Source organism: Choristoneura fumiferana, chromosome 14 (assembly GCF_025370935.1).
Source record: "Choristoneura fumiferana chromosome 14, NRCan_CFum_1, whole genome shotgun sequence".
NCBI classification, from domain to species: domain Eukaryota; kingdom Metazoa; phylum Arthropoda; class Insecta; order Lepidoptera; family Tortricidae; genus Choristoneura; species Choristoneura fumiferana.
In genome coordinates this window covers 2,681,792-2,702,689 of record NC_133485.1, presented here as the reverse complement: position 1 = coordinate 2,702,689, position 20,898 = coordinate 2,681,792, and the positions used below count along the sequence as shown (strand labels likewise).

Genomic DNA, 20,898 nt, shown 5'->3' with positions numbered 1-20,898 from the left:
GAGTGTCGAATAATCACCTGCCCAAGCAGGGTCTCTGTTGGCAATCTACTGGTAGAAGACGGCCAGGACGTCATCGGACCACGTGGAGGCGATCAGTTGAGAAGGAGGCTGGCTCAATTGGTCTCGGCTGGGAAGAGCTGGAAGAACCCGTGCAAGATCGAGCCAAATGGCAAACTCTTCTACAAGCCTTATGTCCCTAGTGAGGGATAACAGGATCACACACAGCATCATCATCATCATCATCATCACTATATCTGTACGTCATTCGATAAAAGTTGTTATTGTTATAGGACGAACAAAATTATTTACTACGTTAAGGTTCATGGTGGCTCAGGAGTCAAATTGGTTGACGTACAGTCACCAGCAAAAATATCTGGCACAATAAAGCGTGCATAATATTTGATACGACTTTATATCTAGGGCTGGGAGGACGTGTCAGATATTTTTGCTCGCTCCGCAGTGGCAAGGTAAGGTAAGTAGGCAAGCATATAAGGTGAGAGAAATAAAATACAATAGGTACTCTTCAAATACATAAAGTCACACTTTATTCTTTACTATAACATAATTGATGCGACAATATTGAACCTGAAGCTTTTGAATTAGTTGTTATCGCAGGTGTGCATGAGTTCTGAAAGAAATTGATTTTTGTTAGAAAGACGAAATGGAATACTTTTTAGGCAAAGCTCTGCGCGGGGACGACACTAGCATAAACCGCCATGTCAACGTTAGTTCTGTTTATAGTTTGGCGCCATGGTGGATCATGGGATATTTGTTAGTAGGTAACAATAGTAGATTGTACAACAAGAGCATAAAACGAGCCATTTTGCCCGAGACGTTCATATAGCCATCCGAGCCGGTACGGCGATAATGGATGACGTCGAGGGAAAATGGGTTTAATGCTCGCGAATTTTACACTCTGTTTTTAATTTTGATTGCGAGCAAATTAAATAGCAATAGTGGAAACCATTGTTCACTTCTATGTAATACCTTTTATTTTTCATGCATTATTATATAATTATTTTTTTAGGTTTATCGATTTATTTTGATTGATTTTAGTTTTATATAAATTAAAAATTATAAAAAATATCTAGATACTTTTTTGTTTGTGGCTGTTAACACCCGATTACCTTGGTCTTAGACGAGGATTTCACTTTATGCACTAGACTGACTTTATGCAGTGACTAAAAAGAGCATAAAAAGACATCTTGTGTCGCCTAGATCCAGCATAAACACGAACTTTACGAGTATGAGAAGTGAAAAATAACATGATATTTACATCGATAGTAATTTTAAAGCTATATATATTTCCGAAAAAAAAATTAAATAATATGATATTATAGCGTCCTATGGACATTGAAGACATTCAAAAAACTATTTACGGTTTGTGCTAGTGCTGCATTCTGACGGCAGGACAATGCAGTAATATTCCCTATTTCTTTTTATTGTTAACTATGCTTTATTAACTTTTAACCAAAGCTCTTATTGTCTTATAGCACTTGGAATCACAATCGTTTTTGCCACATCTTTCTACCACACGGCTTAGGATGGTAATAGAAAGAGATAGCGAATGCGATCACGAGCGCCCCGCGGTAGACAATGTGGCCTCTGGTCTTCTCAGCCTCAGCTAGCGGTTGAATTGAAATGTGGGTATATTAAAATTCCAGCGAGAATCACCAAAAGCTATCACAACCAACGACCACAATTCTGACAGGAAACTTACTCTGACTTATGTAGAAAAAGATCTGGTACCGATGTGCAATTGCAATTGGTCCGATGCCCAAGATGAAAAACAATCAACTCACCATCCCTAGGGTCCTCTGCCAAAGTGAAGTCCATTCTCCATTTCCACACAGTGCCCTTGTGGCCATGCATATCTGGGACCAGCGTGAAGCCCTGGTCTATTGCGTCTTTCTTCAGCAGACCAGCTACACCCAGGGCCAGGCCGCCTATGAGGGCCATGTGCTTAGAGCCCAGGTAGGCTGCGCATATAGGTCCGCAGGCGAAGCCACCTATGGCGAGAAATGTTTGGTATGAAACCAAGACAACTTACGAAACCGTATTACATCATCATCATCATCATATCAGGCGTAAGACGTCCACTGTAGAACATAGGGCTCCCCAATAGACTTCCTGTTGCTTTGGTTGGAAGCGGCCTGCGTGAACTTGCATCTCATTAGTGGATTTTCTAATCTCTCTGATCTTATCAATCCACGGTAGAGACGTGGATCGAATGGAAATTCGAGAACTTTACCGCCCCAGCCCAGCAGCCATCTGTTCTCCGTGCTATATAGCCTGCCCATTGCCAGTGCAACGAGTTAATCTGCGTGGCTATGTCGGTGGCCTTCATTCGATACGTATCTCCTCATTCCTGATTAGATCCCATAGAAAAACCCCGGGCGTAACCCTCTCTGCTCTGAACCTATTTGTAAGTCTTTTTTGTGTGGACATGGTTGGAAACTCTAAGGACATAGGATCTTTTTTCCCAGAAAAATTTCATAGTTTCCCGGCGTAGCGATAAATGGATTCTTTGCAGACAATGTCGCGGGCAACAGCTAGGACAGATGAGCTAACCCAAGAAGTAGTTAAGCTTGTCGTCCTTCTCTCTCGCATTCTGCACACCGTTGGCGACCAGCGCGAACGTGGCGCCGATCAGCCCGAGGGGCACCGTGTGGAGTGCATACCTTGGTTATAATGTCAATGAATTACAACAACGAACTGAAACAAATACTTTGCTCACCAGCGACCTTATGATAGCTACGTTTATGCAAGAAATGTGTTCAAGCTGTTCCTCCACCTCCACACTAAGAACACACAAATCACACAAACCTATCTATCTATCACCACCACCACACTACACTGACGCGTTTTGAACTCAACCAGAGCTCATCTTCAGAGCAACACAACCGTTCACCATGCTACCTGGTGTTAGATCAAATTAATACAACGAGGGCTAAAACACAGGCGAAATATCGCTAGATGGCGTTAGTATCGTGAAGTTTTTGACGTTATGGTCTTGCTTGCAATCACAGCTTGCAATTGGCTTATTTAGTTATTAGCCAATGAGGTCTATCGCGTATGAATTCGCCGCTAGAGGCGCTAGTGTAGCGTGAGGTCTCCGAAATGTCAAATCTCATAGTTTTTGGCTGTGGTTGCACGATATTTTTATTTTATGGTACGGTTTTAAGGTGTATTAAAGATGATTTTAATCTAAACTTTGTTTTCACGCCCGTAATAACAGATTTTGAAAGCTAAACTTAAAAAACCTCACGCAACAGTGGCGCCATATAGAAACACAAAAAACGATAGCCCTCATTGCAAGCAAGACCGTAACGGATTATAAATGCGAAAGTTTGTATGTCTGCTTGTTTGTCACTTCATCACGTCTAAACCACTGAACCGATTTAGATGAAATTCGGTATACATATATTTCGAGTCCCGGAGAAGGACATAGGATAGCTTTATGCCGGAAAATTGCATAGTTCCCGCGGGATAGCGATAAACGAATTTTGCGCGGACGGAGTTGCGGGTAGCGGCTAGGTTTTTGCATATAAACGTAGCTATAATAAGGTCGCGGGTGAGCAAAAATTGTTTTAGTTCATTGATATGGACCTCCGCAAAGTAACGCCTGATTCAATAAATGAATTACAACGTTGTTAGGTACCAGCCCGTGACTGCGATGCGTAGCGGTGACTGTTAATGCGCAAAAGTTCATACTTAACCTAACCAACATAGAAAATTTGAAAATCCGTGATATTGTCATATCAAAGTTGAATGTCTCTAAAACGCCCGAGACGATTTTTATGAAACAGCTTAGAAACACCGCAAAATTACACACAAAAGAGGGGTGTTATGTAAAAGTTTGACGCCAAAAGCTGTTTGAGGCATCGTATAGCTCTCAAACAGACAGACCGATTTCGCGGATACGTTTTTTTTGCGTGAAAACGATTTTTCTTGCGGTAGTTATTAGTTATGTTTGATAAATATCGGTTTAAATGGCAATGCTGGCAGTTTTTCAATTTTTTTAAGTTAAAAAATAAAGGTATCATGGAGGGAGTACCGGAGTAGGTAGGGGGGAGGGATGCGCGACTGTCACATGTGTGCAGCATCCCCTTCACGTAATACCTCTGCACAATTACCAGCACCAATATCTGACACAACTAAGCGTGCAACATATCTAATACGACGCTAATTTTCTTAGGGCCGGTAGGGTGTGTCAGATATTTTTGCACGCTACGCTGTGGCAGACTGTACCTACAAGCGACAGTCCGACAAATATTCGAATGCCACACCATCATACCATCCCAGCCTATATATGTCCCACTGCTGGGCACAGGCCTCCTCTCAGAACAAGAGGGCTTGGACCATAGTTCCCACGCGGGCCCAGTGCGGATTGGGAACTTCACACGCACCATTGAATTGCTTCGCAGGCTTGTGCAGGTTTCTTCACGATGTTTTACTTCACCTTAAAGCTCGTGGTAAATTTGAAATATAATTCCGCACATGAATTTCGAAAAAAATCAGAGGTGTGAGCCGGGGTTGAACCCACGACCCTCTGCTCGATATATATTTGAATGCAATTTTGCCCAAATCTAGCTTCCCATTAGTTTATGTGGTACAGTTCGCAAATAAAAACAATCCTCACCTTTTTAACACTGGGATAAGCCCCGAGGCGTGGGAGTACATCAGAATGTCGTAGGTTGACAGCACCATGCCTGTCAAGACGCCATACCTGGTGGTCACCATTGCCTGAAACAGTCACAGGTCGGTCGCACTTCCATCACATTGGCGTGCAGTGAGATCAATGAGGGCTATCGCGTATGAATTCGCCGCTAGAGGCGCTAGTGTAGCGAGAGGTCAAATGTCACTGTTTTTGGATGAGTTACGCGGGTTTATTTATAATTAGAATAATTTTGTGAATATTTTGCAATACCTGATATAAATGATGGCAAATATGCGTTAAGGGGCAATGAATGTCTGTGTTTTGATTTGGAGACAGTATGTATGTATGTATATATGTAAACTCTTTATTGTACAAAATAAGTTAACAAGCACAGATGACAAACAATGAAATATATGTACAAAGGCGAAATAACCATAATATTGATTTTGGCTGTCATCGTTCATCCACCATTACCTCTCATATTTCGTTTTCTAGAATTTTTTTACCGTACAACGGCAAAAACTACTAGACACTGGCAAAATTGTCCTCTGATGGACAGAGCCATATTTTTTTAAAGAAACAACAACAACCATAATATTGTTCTTTACTTACCTTCTTCATAACATCGCAGCCATCAGGAGTGTCGTAGTACCGGTAGTAATCCCGTACTTTCTTCTCTACCGGTGGTGGCGGCGCCATAACGATTAAACAATATATTTATTACAATTTTATGTTGGATGTTTCGATGTTAAATACCTATGTCAAACGACATTAGCTTGTCAAAATTTTTTCTTCAGAAAGGTTGATTGTAAAACTAAGTTATTTACAGTATGTTTGAGCATGAAACTACCGCGAGACACTCATATTCCTTTGGCTTTGCCGTAGTCGAGTAACTTCTTCGCACATCTCTGGTGGGAACTCAGCCTTAGTGTTCTATATTTTACAATGTTGCTAAAGGCTACGTGTAGGCTATGTACAGTCGAGGAAACACGTACCAGGGTGGAACCTTTTCATAATCAATTTAAATCAAAGTGTATGGGATGTCAACTGACATTTTAGTAGGTATGACAAAAGTTCTACCCTGGTATGTGATTTAGTTTCCTTGACTGTAAGTACACGGGTGCAACTTGATAAAAGGCGATCGAGCTCCGCTCGTGTTAAAACTCAGTAACCAGCGTTTTCCCAGAGATAAGACCAAGCTAGATCGATTTTACATCCCCGAAAACCCCTATAATATACTTACATACCAAATTTCATCGAAATCGTTGGAGCCGTTTCCGAGATTCAGATTACACACAAGAATTGCTCGTTTACCTAAAGGTATTAGATTAGATAGGTAGATATAATTGCCCGAAGTGATTTTACACTATTTAAGAAAGATAAACAAGTAAGATTTTCTTGTTCTTCAGGGACAGAGTGAAACAGGGATATATTTTGTTTCAGGCTTCAGGCCACTGAGGCCGCTGTCGGAGTTGTTGGACTTGGTGCGACCGCCGCCCGACCGAGGCTCAGCTGTGGAGGTTCATTCGACGCCTTTTGGATGCGAGGTAATTTCTTTAATTCTTATATTTTTACCACCTTATTTTACTACACGTGCGGTGTCGGATTAGAATTACTTACACCTTTCCATTTCTTCCGTGGATGTCGTAAAAGTGCTAGCGGTACGCCAAAAAATATTGTAGGTGATTGCAGATGCGTTGCCAACCTAGAGGCCTAAGATGGGATACCTCAAGTGCCAGTAATTTCACCGGTTGTTTTGGAGAGTACTCCACGCCGAAACACAACAGTGCAAGCACTGCTGCTTCACGGCAGGATTAGCGAGCAAAATGGTGGTAGCAATCCGGGCCGACCTTGCACAAGGTCCTATCACCTTCATTATATATATTCAAAACATACCAAGTTTGGGCTCCTCCAGATATTTGAATCATTATTTGTAAAATATACCTAAAATGATATGTATAGCCTCATATCCAGTCCCAAGAAAGCAATTTGAAAATTGAGAAGGCAAAAGCTAGTAAAAAATAATTAGGTAAGTATGAGGAGGGTTAACTTTTGAATCGCTGTTTTTTTTGTTATCTGAGAATAACGCTTTTAACTGAAACTTTGTAGACGTTCTTAAACTCAGCGACACGGGGAGCCGTATGCGGCGTGGTCGGGCGGAGGCCCTCGCTGCTCCTCACCGACGCTTCGACGGCACTGGGCTCCGAGGGAGGGCCCGTCTTCGCGGAAGTACCCAAGTAAGTTTCAGCAGCAAACTATAGACACACACACGCCCACTAAGACAAAAATCAATTACCATACCACGTAGATCAGCTGGGACGTCACGGCCTCTCATGCCCCAAAAGCGCTGGTCGCTTATTCCGCCATGGCACCATCAATGACCTGGTCCGCCGCTCGCTTGCCACCGTCTCTGTGCCCGCAATCCTTGAACCCGTTGGCATGGCCAGAGACGATGGTAAGCGCCCCGACGGGGCTACTCTGGTGCCATGGAAGCTGGGTAGGGCTCTGGTGTGGGACGCAACGTGTGTCGACACTTTCGCGCAGTCCCACATTCAGGCAACCCGCTCACAAGCCGGGGCTGCAGCTGACCAGGCCCAAGTTCTCAAGCGCCGCAAATACTCTCTCTCACACACTTTTTTGTTTAGATTTGTTTTTTTTATACGTACCATGTTTTCTCTTTTTCTTATGTAGGTACGTACACACATCTAACTCTGTGATGTGAGGGGTAGAACACAGGTTTGGCCTATCTAAGGGAGTAGAAAAACAGATATAAGGACTTTGCATTAAATGTACAGCTTTTTTCAATAAACTAATAATAAAATATGGTATCCCATCTTAGGCCTCTAGGTTGGCAACGCGTCTGCAATACCCCTGGTGTTGCAGATGTTTATGGGCGGCGGTGATCTCTTACCACCAGGAGATCCGCTTGCTCGTTTGCCATCCTGTCGAATAAAAATAATAATAATACCCCGAGGTGTGGCGGGTAGCTCGCGATGGACGACGCACAACAAATTGCACAGTCAACAAAGAAAAGCTTTAATTCTAGGTACTAATATTATAAATGCGATAGTTTGTGTGGGTATTACCCAATCCTTCACGCTTAAACGGCTGGATAGATTTTGATAAAATTGAAAAGTCTAAAACTGAAATAGTTCTTCAAGGCTAGAGTGAATAGGCTGTTACTGTACCAGTGAGATACACCTTTGGCTTAATCTGCACTTAACATCAGGTGAGATAGGGGTCAATTACGGTCAGTTTTATGTAAAAAATAATAATAATAACAATAGTAAATTGTACAACAAGAGCATAATTAGGCCGTTTTACCCGATATGGTACGGCGAGAGTGGATAGAACACGTCAAGCGAAGATTATGATACAGTTTTTAGTTATCTGGTAGAAGTACAGGAACTTTAACAAATAATCGAAAACGACATCAAAATCTACAGCCAATTCGTAAAAAATATGACCAGTACCCTTAGTGTAAGTTTTCGTTTACAAAATAAAATACGTTTCGATCGCGTTCGCGTTAAAATCTCAATTTGTATGGAAACACGAACATCGCAAACGTTCCGCTAGAGGCGCTGTTCGTGTTTGCATAAAAATTGAGATTTTAACGAGAACGCGATCGAGACGTATTTTGTAACCGAAAACTTACACTAAGGGCACAGGAAAAACCGGAAGAATTAACCGGTTGAAACTTTTTAATATATTGTTGTAGTAAAGAGCTGATTGGTGCCGTGGTGTGCAGCGTATCGTGGTGGCGGGGGGAGTGGGTGGGGCTGACGCTGGTGGCGCCGCTCGTGTCCGTGCTGTCTGCTAAGTTGCGCGTGGCGCCGCCCCGCCTGCCGCGCCAGCCGCCGCCGCGCCGCTACCAGGAGATACTGGGTGACTGACACACTCATCATCATCATCATCATCAACATTAGTAGTTTTAGACGACCAGATGGCCTAGTGGTTAGAGAACCTGACTACGAAGCTTGAGGTCCCGGGTTCGATTCCCGCGTCGGGGCAGATATTTGTATGAAAAATACGAATGTTTGTTCTCGGGTCTTGGGTGTTTAATATGTATTTAAGTATGTATCTATCTATACAATTATATTTATCCGTTGCTTAGTACCCATAACACAAGCTTTGCTAGGTCTAGGTTGGGACTAGGTCAACTGGTGTGAATTGTCCCGTGATATTTATATTTATTTATTTAACATATGGGTGAATTAGAATATTAAGAATTAAGAGGTCATCTTGGCGATCCACCATCTCGAAAAGCATCAAATTATTAGACGTAAAACGCCAATATGTAAAGAAAGATCTGAGCCACCCTTCGGGAGCGCCAAAGTTCGCATACTCTTCGCTAGCCATACCGTAATTTTTGTCCGAATCATTGTTTGTCATAATTTTTTCCCACTGGAACCTTACGTTTTCTGAATTTTTTAAATTGTCATCCTATAGAAAACTATAGGTTAGGTTTGTTTTATAACAATTCTGAACAATTATTGGATTCAGAGAAAAAAGAGTTATGGCAAACGATCGTTCTGATCTGACAAACATCAGGCAGTTGTCTCACCGCCAGCGAGGAAACGATTGGCTATCGACTATTTTCTCGCTCAAGAAACGAACAAAAGATGGATGCTGTGTGAGTAAAAGAGACACATATATTAATAGTTGATCGCTGGCTGTTCACACTGTCGGCGAGAACTCGCTCTTACATCTTTTGTCGCAGCGACAAGAGCTATAAAACTCGCTGAGCTATAGATACTCGCTCAGCGATGTCAGCTTGGCGGCCGCCCCGCACGAGCGAGTCGAGTGGAGCGAGTAATCGCCCGTCGCACCCGAACACTCGCTTACAGCCAGCGACAAAACTACACTCGCTTATCGCTGCTCACCCACTCGTTTCTATTTACTCGCTCTACTCGCTTCTCGCTCATCGTCGGCGGTGGGACAAGTGCCTTAAGTTCGGACTTCCAATATTGCGAGCCGATTGGACCCGCATTACAACTCAGCTGGGCAACTGTACGTACTATAGGTACTGTATTTTGAACCGTTATTTTTTTTCTTTGCAGATAAAATAGATCGTACAACGGTACTGGTGCGGTGCGGCAACGCCTGGGGCGCCGGGGTGTACCTCGGAGGAGGCTACGTGATCACGTGTGCACACGTCGTCAAAACTGTATGTTGTCTAATATTATCATAATTTTTAACGTAATAATAAGTTTTTGGTAAAAATTTCATTTTTAATACAAGCTTTTTTTGCTGACTGGACTTTTTGTTGACTGTACTTGCATTGTCACCCAAACTACATTTGCATACTAAATTTCAAGTCGATGCCATTAACCGTTGAAGAGTTCCGTCATGCGGAGACGATCCTGGCCGGACTACCAGGATGTCACTACCAGATTATTGTATTGTCACGCAATTTTCATAAGTATACTTATCAAATTTCAAGTCAATCGAAGTACTGGAAGTTGGTCGAATTTAACTTGCAAGATTTGATTACAGACAGACAAACAACGGGACAGGTGAAACTAAATAAAAGCTTGTAAAAATACAGCAGGATAGACAATTTGTTGAAGCAGGCGTGACTGTGTGAAGGATCATCTTAATGAAAATATAGACAATTAATTTTATGATTTAAATTCGGGTTGATTTTAAAGAAGCTCGATATTTCGGCACAGCTGCATGCGCCATGATCACGAGACTTCCATCATTATGAACAATCCACTATTGCTTTTCCACAGTACATAAGCCACAAAGTATCATTGTACTGCCAAGACGTGAAAGAGACAGCGATAGTGCGATATAAGACAAACGATGATCGCCCTTACGACTTGGCTCTGCTCTACACTAACCCTGAGAACTGGATGCATCTGCTGCCCGCCGTGTTTGCTGACAAGCCAGCTGCGAAGGGTAGGTTATACTGTATTTAAGTCTTTATTTCAATTTCTTAGCCGATGGGCAAGTTGGACCCAGGGAGGGGGAGGGGGGTCATGGGGTCATGACATTATTATGTGTACCTATTTTACAAAATCATGTTAATGTTTTTGCGAAAAAATAGTTAACTTAAATTTGACCTCCCGTGGCTATGAAGCTGGATCGACCCTTGCTAATGGGGTAGGTACAGACCGCTAGTAATAATAAGTTTATGATATAGACTATATTACTTCGCATTATGTCCGTTTGGCAACTTAGACATTTATGTCGCGCTTGTGATTGGTTAAATAAATGAGCCAATCACAAGCAAGACTAACGTCCAACGAACCCAACAACACTAACGCCATCTAGCGAAGTAGGGTATAATGTTAACAATTTCTTACCTGCCTATATTTGTTCTATCCAGGCGAATCAATACTGGCAGCAGGGTACCCTTACTTCAACGAGAACAATCTGGAAGGTCTAAAGCCTAACGTAACGGTCGGCCACATCAACAACGTGTCGCCCTCCATGATACAGACCTCATGCTGCGTTCAGTCTGGCTTCAGGTAACATTTCGGTTAACACAATTATCCAACTGCTTGCAAATACATCCCAGACAGATGCAGGTGCGAGAAGTCCATTGAGATAGTGCATAATTGCATATCTAGCTCGTACAAAAGCCTTTTAAAAAACCTTTTAAAAGGGTGTTCAGTTAAAATAACCTAAAAACCTTTTGCAATATTATGGTGTTTAATACAAAAAATTACACTGGCAACACCGGTGTAGTCAGTCTGCCTAATGCACCGCCATGAGAGGCCATGAGCTTGTACTAATTTGTGTGTTATTTAATAAATTACTGTTTGTTTCACTAAAAGATTTATTTAATTAAAAACGATCTAAACTGACAAGTGGTCATTCGAACCGGATAAAAAAAAAGTTGGACTGTCCCGGGAACTTGTCTAATACAAAAAATTACACTGGCAACACTAGTGTAGTCAGTCTGTCTAATGAACCGCCATGAGCTTGTACCAGTTTGTGTGTTATTTAATAAATTACTGTTACTAAAAGAAATGTTTAATTCAACAATCTAAACTAAACAATGGAAGAATGTAAAGACATGTACAATACAGCTAGAAGATTTATTGTATAACACACTTGAAACCACAATCGCTTTCACCACTTCTTTCTGTCACACGGATTAACACGAGGCCAGAAAGAGATGGTTAATGCGCTGACGCATTAAAAGCAATACGGCCTCAGAAAGTTAATGTCGCTCAGGGCTCGTCGGTTTTCTCCGTTTTCCTGAAGATTCAGGTTAGAAACAAAACGAAAACCGATCGTTCATTTCGAATTCCGAACGTCATTAGAAAACTAGTTTAAGGGGCTGTTTCACTATCCATTGATTAGTGTTAACTGACGTTTAAATGTGATGCCGTATCTATTTGCTTTGTTCGAATAGACGGAGACGGCATCACATTTAACCGTCAGTTAACACTAATCAATGGATGGTGAAACAGCCCCTAAGTGTACAGTCGAGTTCATAAACTAGTGAGCAACTAGTGATCAAAAATATCTGAACACGCTTCTACGCCGTTATCAATAGAGTCGTGTTCAGATATTTTTGATCAAAATTTTGCTCACAAGTTTATGAACTCGAGTGTACACAAAAAATGCCGCAAACAAGTGTTATTTACAAAACGATGCTATTTCAGCGGCGGCCCAATCTTCCGATTAATCGACACGCAAGTAGAAGTCCTGGGTGTGATCGTCAGCAACGCCAAGACCACTACCGGCGCGTGCTACCCCTACATCAACATGGCGGTGCCAGCACGGGCATTCGTGGACTCCGTGCAGCAATTTATCACAGACAAAGGTACACAAAGCTATCTTATATCTTTAAACAAGAAATTGTTGTATTTATGGATTATTTGAGAAAGTTTATTCAGCAATTTTACAATAAGAAGATAATAATAATAACAATAGAAAACCTAGTCAAATAACTCGCCCCTCCCCATTCCCGCCACAAAGGTGCCCATAACGCTCGCGGCATTTCCACGTTGGATAGCTATGGACAGCCTTTGCACCAGAAATGACTCGGAGCGAGGGTCCTCCCCTTTTTGCCTGAGTCGACGGCCCAAATCACCTACAAAACGCCTTGCATCCGCCCCCCAGCAGCCCGCCGTCTCCACCGCCACGGGAACGAATACCCCGAACCCAATGGGGCATACTTCTCCCGCTTCACAGCCGCCTGAGATTCGGCCGCCGCTCCCGCCGCTCGTGTAGTGCGACCGAGATGGGAAGGATGGATTATTTATATCGGGAACCTCGGAAACTAAATTAGCGAGGGCTTTCGGGGCGAACTATGAGGGTTTTCTGACAGGCGAATCGCTAGATGGCGTTAGTATCGTGAGGTATGTTCGGCATTTGCGTCGCGCTCGTGATTGGCTAAATCCAATCGCAAGCAAGACTGAAACGTCAAACCGACCTCACGATACTAACGCCATCTAGCGATAGCGATATTTCGCCTGTCGAAAAACCCTCATTGATCTATCTTGATTTTATCAACGCGTGTTTTCGAATTATAATGTTGAAGTTTAGTGAAAATTTCACGCGTAATAAAGTCGGTAACTTCGATAACTATCAACAGAGTGATGGTTTAAATAGTAGTGATGGACTTGTGAACTGGAGGTTTAGGGGCTGTTTCATCATCCATTGATTAGAGTTAACTGACGGTTAGGTGTGATGCCGTCTCTTTTTGTTTTGTTCGAATAGACGGAGACGGCATCACATTTAACCGTCGGTTAACGCTAATCAATGGATGGTGAAACAGCCCTTAGAGTTCCAATCTAAGTCGGACGTGACTTAGTTTTTATTTTTAAAGCTTATTTAACCCAAAGATCCGAAGAATATTTCAATAATAGATTGTATTAAATGATATTGTCCCGGATAACTCACGTCTTAAATCGACTTTAGCTCGACATGTTTCGGGCTAATCCGTAGCCCTTCTTCTTAGGAGCAGCGACTTGGCGGCTGCTTTAAGACGTGAGTTATCCGGGACCATTATCATTTAATATGAGTGAGTTTCACGGTAGTTTCATGTTCAAAATAATAGTTTGATTTATTTTTCAGACGGAGATCACCTTAAATCAATAGAAAAACACCAGGAGATGGTCCAGTCCCAGTGGAGGCTGCTGCCGTACCGATCCAAGATATGATACTTTAATGGTTTAGGATAATTTAATAATCAGAACTGCAACATTAAAGGTGGAAACACACAATATTAACATGCGACGTGCGAATCGTGCACATATTAGACACGCCACGCGATGCTACAACACGCTACGATAGTTAAATAGTACAAACACACATACTGACACGCGTCGGATGCCCTGCCACGACGCATGGCATCGGGAATTAGAACTAAATTTTCCCACTTGGGAGTACGTGTCATCACGTAGCATGTCGTATATCTGCATCTGGCCATAGTAAAGGTATGGGATTGATTAGTACTGACACGCGTCTATAGGCGTCGCATGGCGTTTTAGTAGTGTGTTTCTACCTTTAAGTTTTGGCTGTGTATTGATGTTAATGTTTTAACTGAAATTAATTTGACTCTCTTAATGGAATGTGGACTTTGCCTTTGACTTTGTTGGTTTTAAAGGTTAATTTATAATGCATTTAATAAAATAATTGTGATACTTGAATGTTTTATTTTTTAGCTGCTTAAGAGCGTTTATACCTGCTGAGCTGGTAACGTCGCATTTTTGTTAGTTTTTCTCGATTATTCCATAAAAATTTAATGAAAATTAAAAATGTGATCTGTTAGAACTGTTCTTAATATATAAGGTAATGTGTCTACTGCAAAAATTATTCGTGATAAATATTATTTTCTTAAAAAAACCGTTAATAAACATTAAAATTGTTTGTTTTTAAAGAATATAAAAGTGTACGGGAAGAATGTGTAGGGTAAAAAAACGCAAAAATCATTAAAATATGTGTTTATTCAAAATCAAAATAGTTGCTGTATAAATGCAGTCTTATTCACATACCGTAATATCATGTGACAAAGTAAGTACAATTAGACACCTTTAATAATTGTGACAAACCTTAACTTAAACATGCAGGTGGTACAAAAACTTAAACTAACAAAAAATATATTTTGACTTGTTGGAAAAAGAAAGAATAAATTCCTAAAAGAAGAGAGCAGATAATATATAAGTAAAAACTCAGGAAATACCCTTTTGCATCCAGTAGTACTTGTCCATAAAGATAAGTTGATGTTCAAAATTAGAAAAGTCACTTGCTCCATGAGCTACAACGACTGTTTCTATGACAGACTATATGGCGCTAGTATCGTGTCACCTTTTTGATTGGTTGACTGAATGAGGCAATCGCAAGCTAGGCTGAAACCTCAAAAGGACCTCACGATACTGATACTAACGCCATCTAGCGAAATTTCGCCTATTGGGTACCTTAAGTTTTCTAGGGTGGTCCATATTATATTTTTTATCGATAGTAGACTTATAGTATAGCTCACTCTTGAAGATGGATATTTTTTTCCACTTTCCGTTTTCTTTGAAAAATAGATTGACACTTTATTTCGGCAAACCGCACGTTTCGTAAGATTAATAGGTTTTGTGCCTTGATCTATTTGATTTAAAAAAAAGAGATCGGTTTGACAGCTGTCAGTTATCAAATGTCGACGTACGTATGTAGATACAGGCCGCCACATACATTCGGAACTCCGTTTCGGAATTTCGATTCGGAATTCCGAACGCAGTAAATCCATACAAACCTATGGACCTACCACATATAAACAGTAGTTTTCCGTCCGAAGTTTTTTCCGATTCTGAATTCCGTATGGTAGCCTGTGCGTACAAAATTGAAATAAACGTATGTGTGTGATGTATTTGCGGAATTCCGAATCGAAATTACGAATGTATGTGGCGGCCCTACGATGTGTCGTTGTAAGTCGACATTTGACAACTGACAGCTGTCAATATGACCAATTTTTTTTTTCAATCAAACAGACCAAGTCACAAAACCGAAATAAAGTTTCAAATTATTTTTATAAAAAAACGGCAAGCGAAAAAAAACTATCTACATGAGTGAGCTACTATCGATAATTAATAAGTCTACTATCGAATGTGGACCATCTCAGAAAACTTAAGGTACCCAATTAAGATACCCCTTATTATTTCCACTACTACTTGGAAGAGCTGTACCTACTAAGTTTTTTAACTAAAGAAATATGTAGTGTGTTATCTATAGAGTGGGTAAACTACCCTACGGTTGGCCTCTCAAAGGATCATCTGCATTCTCATTATAAACACAAGAGGCTCACCAGACGAATAGGGAATGTTGTTGTTTAAAAGAAAACTACTGAAGTTAAACAAATAGTGGCAATAATACCAATTATCATAATGAAATAAAGTCTTGTTACAGGAATGTACATTCATGAATACAGTCATATTTTAGCCTCTTATTTAATAATACTTGGTATAAATCAGCGTTTTAGTAAAAAAAGTGCTATGCAAGCAACACATGGTAACTCTAAAGGTTAGAACGAGTTTCTGGAGGGCTACTACGAAATTCGAAAATCGAAGTTCATATCGTACCGTCCCTTTCACTCTGGTGTTAAATAATATAAGCGTCGGCGGGACGGTACGATACGAACTTCGATTTTCGAATTTCGTAGTAGCCCTGCTGTGACAAGCCAGTTGGCCCTGGTTTCGTGAAGTCCGTTTGACAGCTTTGACATTTGCCTCACGTTTCTGATTGGGTAAATAACTAAATGAGTCAATCGCAAGAAAGCCTCACGTCAAATAGACTTCACGTTACTAACGCCATCTAGCGACAATCGCCTGTCCCGAAACCCCCACAGGACTATCCAATCCTAAACACACATTAACATAAAAAACATTGTCGCCAGATATTGTTGTAGGGTATACTAGTAAAAATTACCATAATACACCGAATAAGCGCATAATGAGCGCTTCACTGTCCATTGCGTGCCTAATATGATTACTGAATAGTGGCTGCCTGGCAACATACGCAATGAACGGTGAACAAAGACACTCATTGCATCGCACGTCCTGCGCAGTCGTGGTGGAAGTAAAAGTAAACAAACGTAACTGAAAGAGATTATTTCAATTATAATGGAATAATTCGGTGTAAAATAAAAAAAATATTACATTTTGTACATAGAGATCTAAATTATTCTAACGCTGTTTTTGTAAAAAATCTAGACTGTCTTTTTAATAGACGCAAGACCTGCATTACATCCAACTCTTACCAATTAAACTGAATCGAAAGAGACCGAATGCAGGTATAGATAAAGCTACAAGCCGAAAAATATCAGTTTATTGTCATGAGATTAAAATTTAAATTCATTTATTTACCTCATAAAAATTACACACTATACAATCTAACGTACAAAAGTTTTAAGAAATGACAAATAAATAATTGAACACAAAAATTAAAATATGTGTTAATAATAATAAAAAAACACCATCGGCTGAATTTTATGTGATTCTATTACTACATACATCAAGAATTGAGATTAAATCTCCTACTGCAAGCAACACCAGGCACTTTCACAACAACTCAATAACTAAGACATGAGGCCGAATTGCCTAACGTTTCTGACGTTCGCGATCGCAATCAAATGACAGTTTTTGTATGCGAAATCTGTCATTTGACAGCGATCGCTATCGCCGGAAACGTTAGGCAATACGGCCTCTGGTACACATTGGGCGTTTTAGAGTGCACGCTTTCGAAACGTGCGTTTTAACAACAAGAAATCTCGAAATGTAGATTATGTATGACTGGTGATACGTATCGTACAATGAAAAAAGTATCGTCCACATTAATATCATGAAATTTTTTGAAAAAGCACATGTAGGTACTATTTGAATTAAATGCTTCAAAATTACATTGTCAAGAGCTAAAGCCATGTTGTGAGATTTAGCCGATTATCTTAATATACAACGTGGGCCCGAATAACCGAGGGATTTTAACCATCGATTTTAGAGCCCAATTGGAGTATTTAAAGTAGTATAACATGTAGTCATAACAACCCGTTTTTGAGATAATCGTTATTTAAGAAAAATCATAAGTAGAAAAATCTCAAGTGTAATACACCCTAAGTATGTACTAAATGTCAACGTAAAAATGATTACTGATTGTCACGTCAGATTGGTTCCTCTTACTCACTCTCTTAACTAAAGACTTGTTCACAAGGCCGTGCTAAGCTTATTTGAATTATTTTGTTCTAAAAAATAATTTTAATTAAAGTACATAATTGAACCTATGTTCATATAACATTTTTTACTCGTATTATCGTCAGAAATACCCTGTTAATATCCCTAGGGTTATTCGGGCCCACGGTGTATAAAAATGAATCCCTATTTCCCTTGGTCACGGCATCACGCGAGAACGGCTGGACCGATCTCGCTAATTCTTTTTTTGTTGTGTTTGCTGTTGTCAGGAGAAAAAAGATTTAGAAATTTAAAAAAAAAAACTACACCGGGGGCGAAGCTGCAGGCACTAGCTAGTTCTTTATAAATAGCATTTCAGGTTTACTATAAAGCATTTACTTCCAATGTTAGAAATAAAAGCTCAAACATTTCAATCGGTAACAAATACGCGCAGGGAACGTCCTGGGCCCAGTTTCTCGAAACATAAAAGTCTAATAATATTCGTGTTTTGTGTCATTTTTTCATACAATTTATGAGACAAAACACTAATATGCTTTGAGAAACAGGGACCTGCACATTTACGATGTTGAATTGCATGTTATTTTTCACAGGTCTGTATTCTGTATACACCATTCATTCATGGAAAACAATACAATTTTATATTTGCCTCGAGTTTAGGTAGTTTTTTTATCTAACGTAAAACGAAACGTAACATTCATCAATCAATTTTATTGAAGACAGAAACAGAGACTGGAAAAAGTAAAGCAATGTTATTTTACAAGGGAAAATCGCCTACATAAGTTATAAATGAGCAGGTTACTTAACTCTTTTATTAAAATATACTTTTATAACATATGTATAACAGTCATAAGTCGTAGGCGTAAGGTAGTAATTTAAGTTCATTTTAAGCGTACCTAAGCTCTCATTTTATTCCTTAGTTTTTGGCAACCATTTAGTTTCTATTTATACGACTTAGGGTCTCCTCACACCTACCGACACGGGATCAAAAAACCGTACACGCAATAAAAACGAACAGGTGTGAGGACGCCTTTACATTTCTCGAAACGGCAAAATGAGCAGTGGTTGAAACTGGAACTAATATTCTATACAATGATGGTTTCTGCGGCAGGCTAAACTAATCACGATGTAATAGGCCCGTTTTGACAGCTGTCATCTCAGTACAATTTATCCATTGCAGGTTATAAATGTATGTAATGTATGTATGTAATATGTAGCATGCGAACATGGCGGATGTAGACGATATCTAATTTTGGTATTTCTGCTTCTTTGGCTAGTTGAAGTATAATTTTGATAGTGTTTTATGCGGCGATTAACCTTAACAGTGAACAGTGATCACAAAATTCTATATTGCCTCGTGTCTGACATTTTTTAATGCGCAAGTTGTCTCCGCGTGGTTTCTGGAATTTTGCTATCAAGTTGCAAAAACTACAATCACCGTACAACGTGAATAAGAAGAATATATTTTTCTTTAATTTAACTGACATTGGCCCAAGCCTTGTGGCCGCCATTAAGAGGAATAAATAATATAAATTGTACTGAGATGACAGCTGTCAAAACGGGCCTATTACATCGTGATTAGTTTAGTTGGTTTGACACCTCTGACGTTTGTGTTACGTTTGTGATTGGTTAATTTAATCAAAAAGCCAATCATAGCAAGACTAACGTCAAAGGGACCTGATACTAACGCCATCTAACATATATTTCGCCTAATTTATTGAATCCGGCGTTACTTTGCAGAAGTGCATATCAATGAACTGAAAGAATTTATTTTGCTCACCCGCAACCTTATGATAGCTAAGTTTATGCAAGATATGCGTGTTCATGCAGTTCTTGCACCTCCACACTGTAAGAACACACACAAATCACACAAACCCATGTATCACCACCACCACACTACACTGACGCGTTTCTAACTCAACCAGAGCTCATCTTCATAGCAACAGTTCAATTTTGTTGACATATTGATTTTAGGTACGAGATTTTTTCAAAGTAGTGACGATGACGGTATTTATTAATATTGGGTATATTAATTACATCTTTCAGAGAACCAAGCGACAAACCCTAATAATGGGTCCACTAAATGCTGAGGTAATACAAGACAGTAAGCAGGTAATACAAAAACAGGATTTGCAAATATGTAACAATAAAAACCAATATATTATAATTTTAAGACGAGTCTTACGTTACTGTTCATTTGTCTTGTTCAACACACTAGCTGCTGTTTTTTTTAATCATAAATTTTAGCAATTGTTTCAAAAGTCGAAGGCCGGAAGAATAAAGGCCCCATTGTTGTTATTTTATGTACTATGAATCAGTAATGTAGTCTGCTACACGTATATGTATAATTTAATATATAATTTAATATTCTATTAAAAGCCCTTAATATTACTATTGTATGACCAGTGCCCCTATTTCACGAAGCTACAAGTTACCACAAAACAGATAGGTTACAGAAATCTATCTCCATACAAAGTGCGCTCTAGCAACGCATACATACACACTGTTCACGGACACGATATCTCGGACCGGTTGGGACCAGTGCGAGCGCGAGTGCCATCCGCTTGAGACACGCGTCTGTGAACTTTTTTGTGCAATAATGGAGAATGCGAATTTATTACACTTTAAAATATAATAATCGTGCATTTCGCCGTCGAAATCTTCGCAAGTTATTTTCTGTGACAAATTTATAATATAATAATGGCAAACATTAAAATATTTTAGTTATTCATCATCATCATCATCCCAGCCTATATACGTATCACTGCTGGGCACAGGCCTCCTCTCAGAACAAGAGGGCTTGGGCCATAGTTCCCACGCGGGCCCAGTGCGGATTGGGAACTTCACACACACCATTGAATTGCTTCGCAGATTTGTGCAGGTTTCCTCACGATGTTTTCCTTCACCGCAAAGCTCGTGGTAAATTTCAAATGTAATTCCGCACATGAATTTCGAAAAACTCAGAGGTGCGAGAGGTTTCCATTCTTCCCGCTTCATTCTCAACAATAATTCCAATAACTAGAGGCGAGTGCCACTACCACAATAGTTTTTTGTGCATAAGCCATAGTTGACAACCCTGGAGCGACCGCCGAGCTTAGGTATGAAAAGTGA

General features: G+C 40.2%; 2 protein-coding genes across 3 annotated transcripts in view; one reads left to right on the top strand and one right to left on the bottom strand.

The window, feature by feature from the left end:
• Nucleotides 1-14,274, top strand: part of LOC141434710 (peroxisomal leader peptide-processing protease) — a 30,190-nt gene extending 15,916 nt beyond the window's left edge. For both annotated transcript variants that reach the window (XM_074097148.1, XM_074097149.1), the window contains exons 4-11: nucleotides 6,104-6,207; nucleotides 6,770-6,897; nucleotides 8,379-8,545; nucleotides 9,721-9,827; nucleotides 10,396-10,564; nucleotides 10,995-11,136; nucleotides 12,283-12,443; nucleotides 13,700-14,274. In XM_074097148.1, coding sequence (XP_073953249.1) covers nucleotides 6,104-6,207; nucleotides 6,770-6,897; nucleotides 8,379-8,545; nucleotides 9,721-9,827; nucleotides 10,396-10,564; nucleotides 10,995-11,136; nucleotides 12,283-12,443; nucleotides 13,700-13,785 — 1,064 coding nt within the window. In that variant the 3' untranslated portion in view covers nucleotides 13,786-14,274. The remainder of the gene's footprint in view (nucleotides 1-6,103; nucleotides 6,208-6,769; nucleotides 6,898-8,378; nucleotides 8,546-9,720; nucleotides 9,828-10,395; nucleotides 10,565-10,994; nucleotides 11,137-12,282; nucleotides 12,444-13,699) is intronic.
• LOC141434622 (NADH dehydrogenase [ubiquinone] 1 alpha subcomplex subunit 11-like) lies at nucleotides 518-5,719 on the bottom strand. The gene is made up of 5 exons (XM_074097049.1): nucleotides 5,273-5,719; nucleotides 4,643-4,746; nucleotides 2,572-2,681; nucleotides 1,803-2,009; nucleotides 518-628 (listed from the first exon to the last, which is right to left on the bottom strand). The coding sequence occupies exons 1-5, from the start codon at nucleotides 5,357-5,359 to the stop codon at nucleotides 600-602; spliced, it is 537 nt and encodes a 178-aa protein (XP_073953150.1). The 5' UTR covers nucleotides 5,360-5,719; the 3' UTR covers nucleotides 518-599.
• Nucleotides 14,275-20,898: the final 6,624 nt, after the last annotated feature.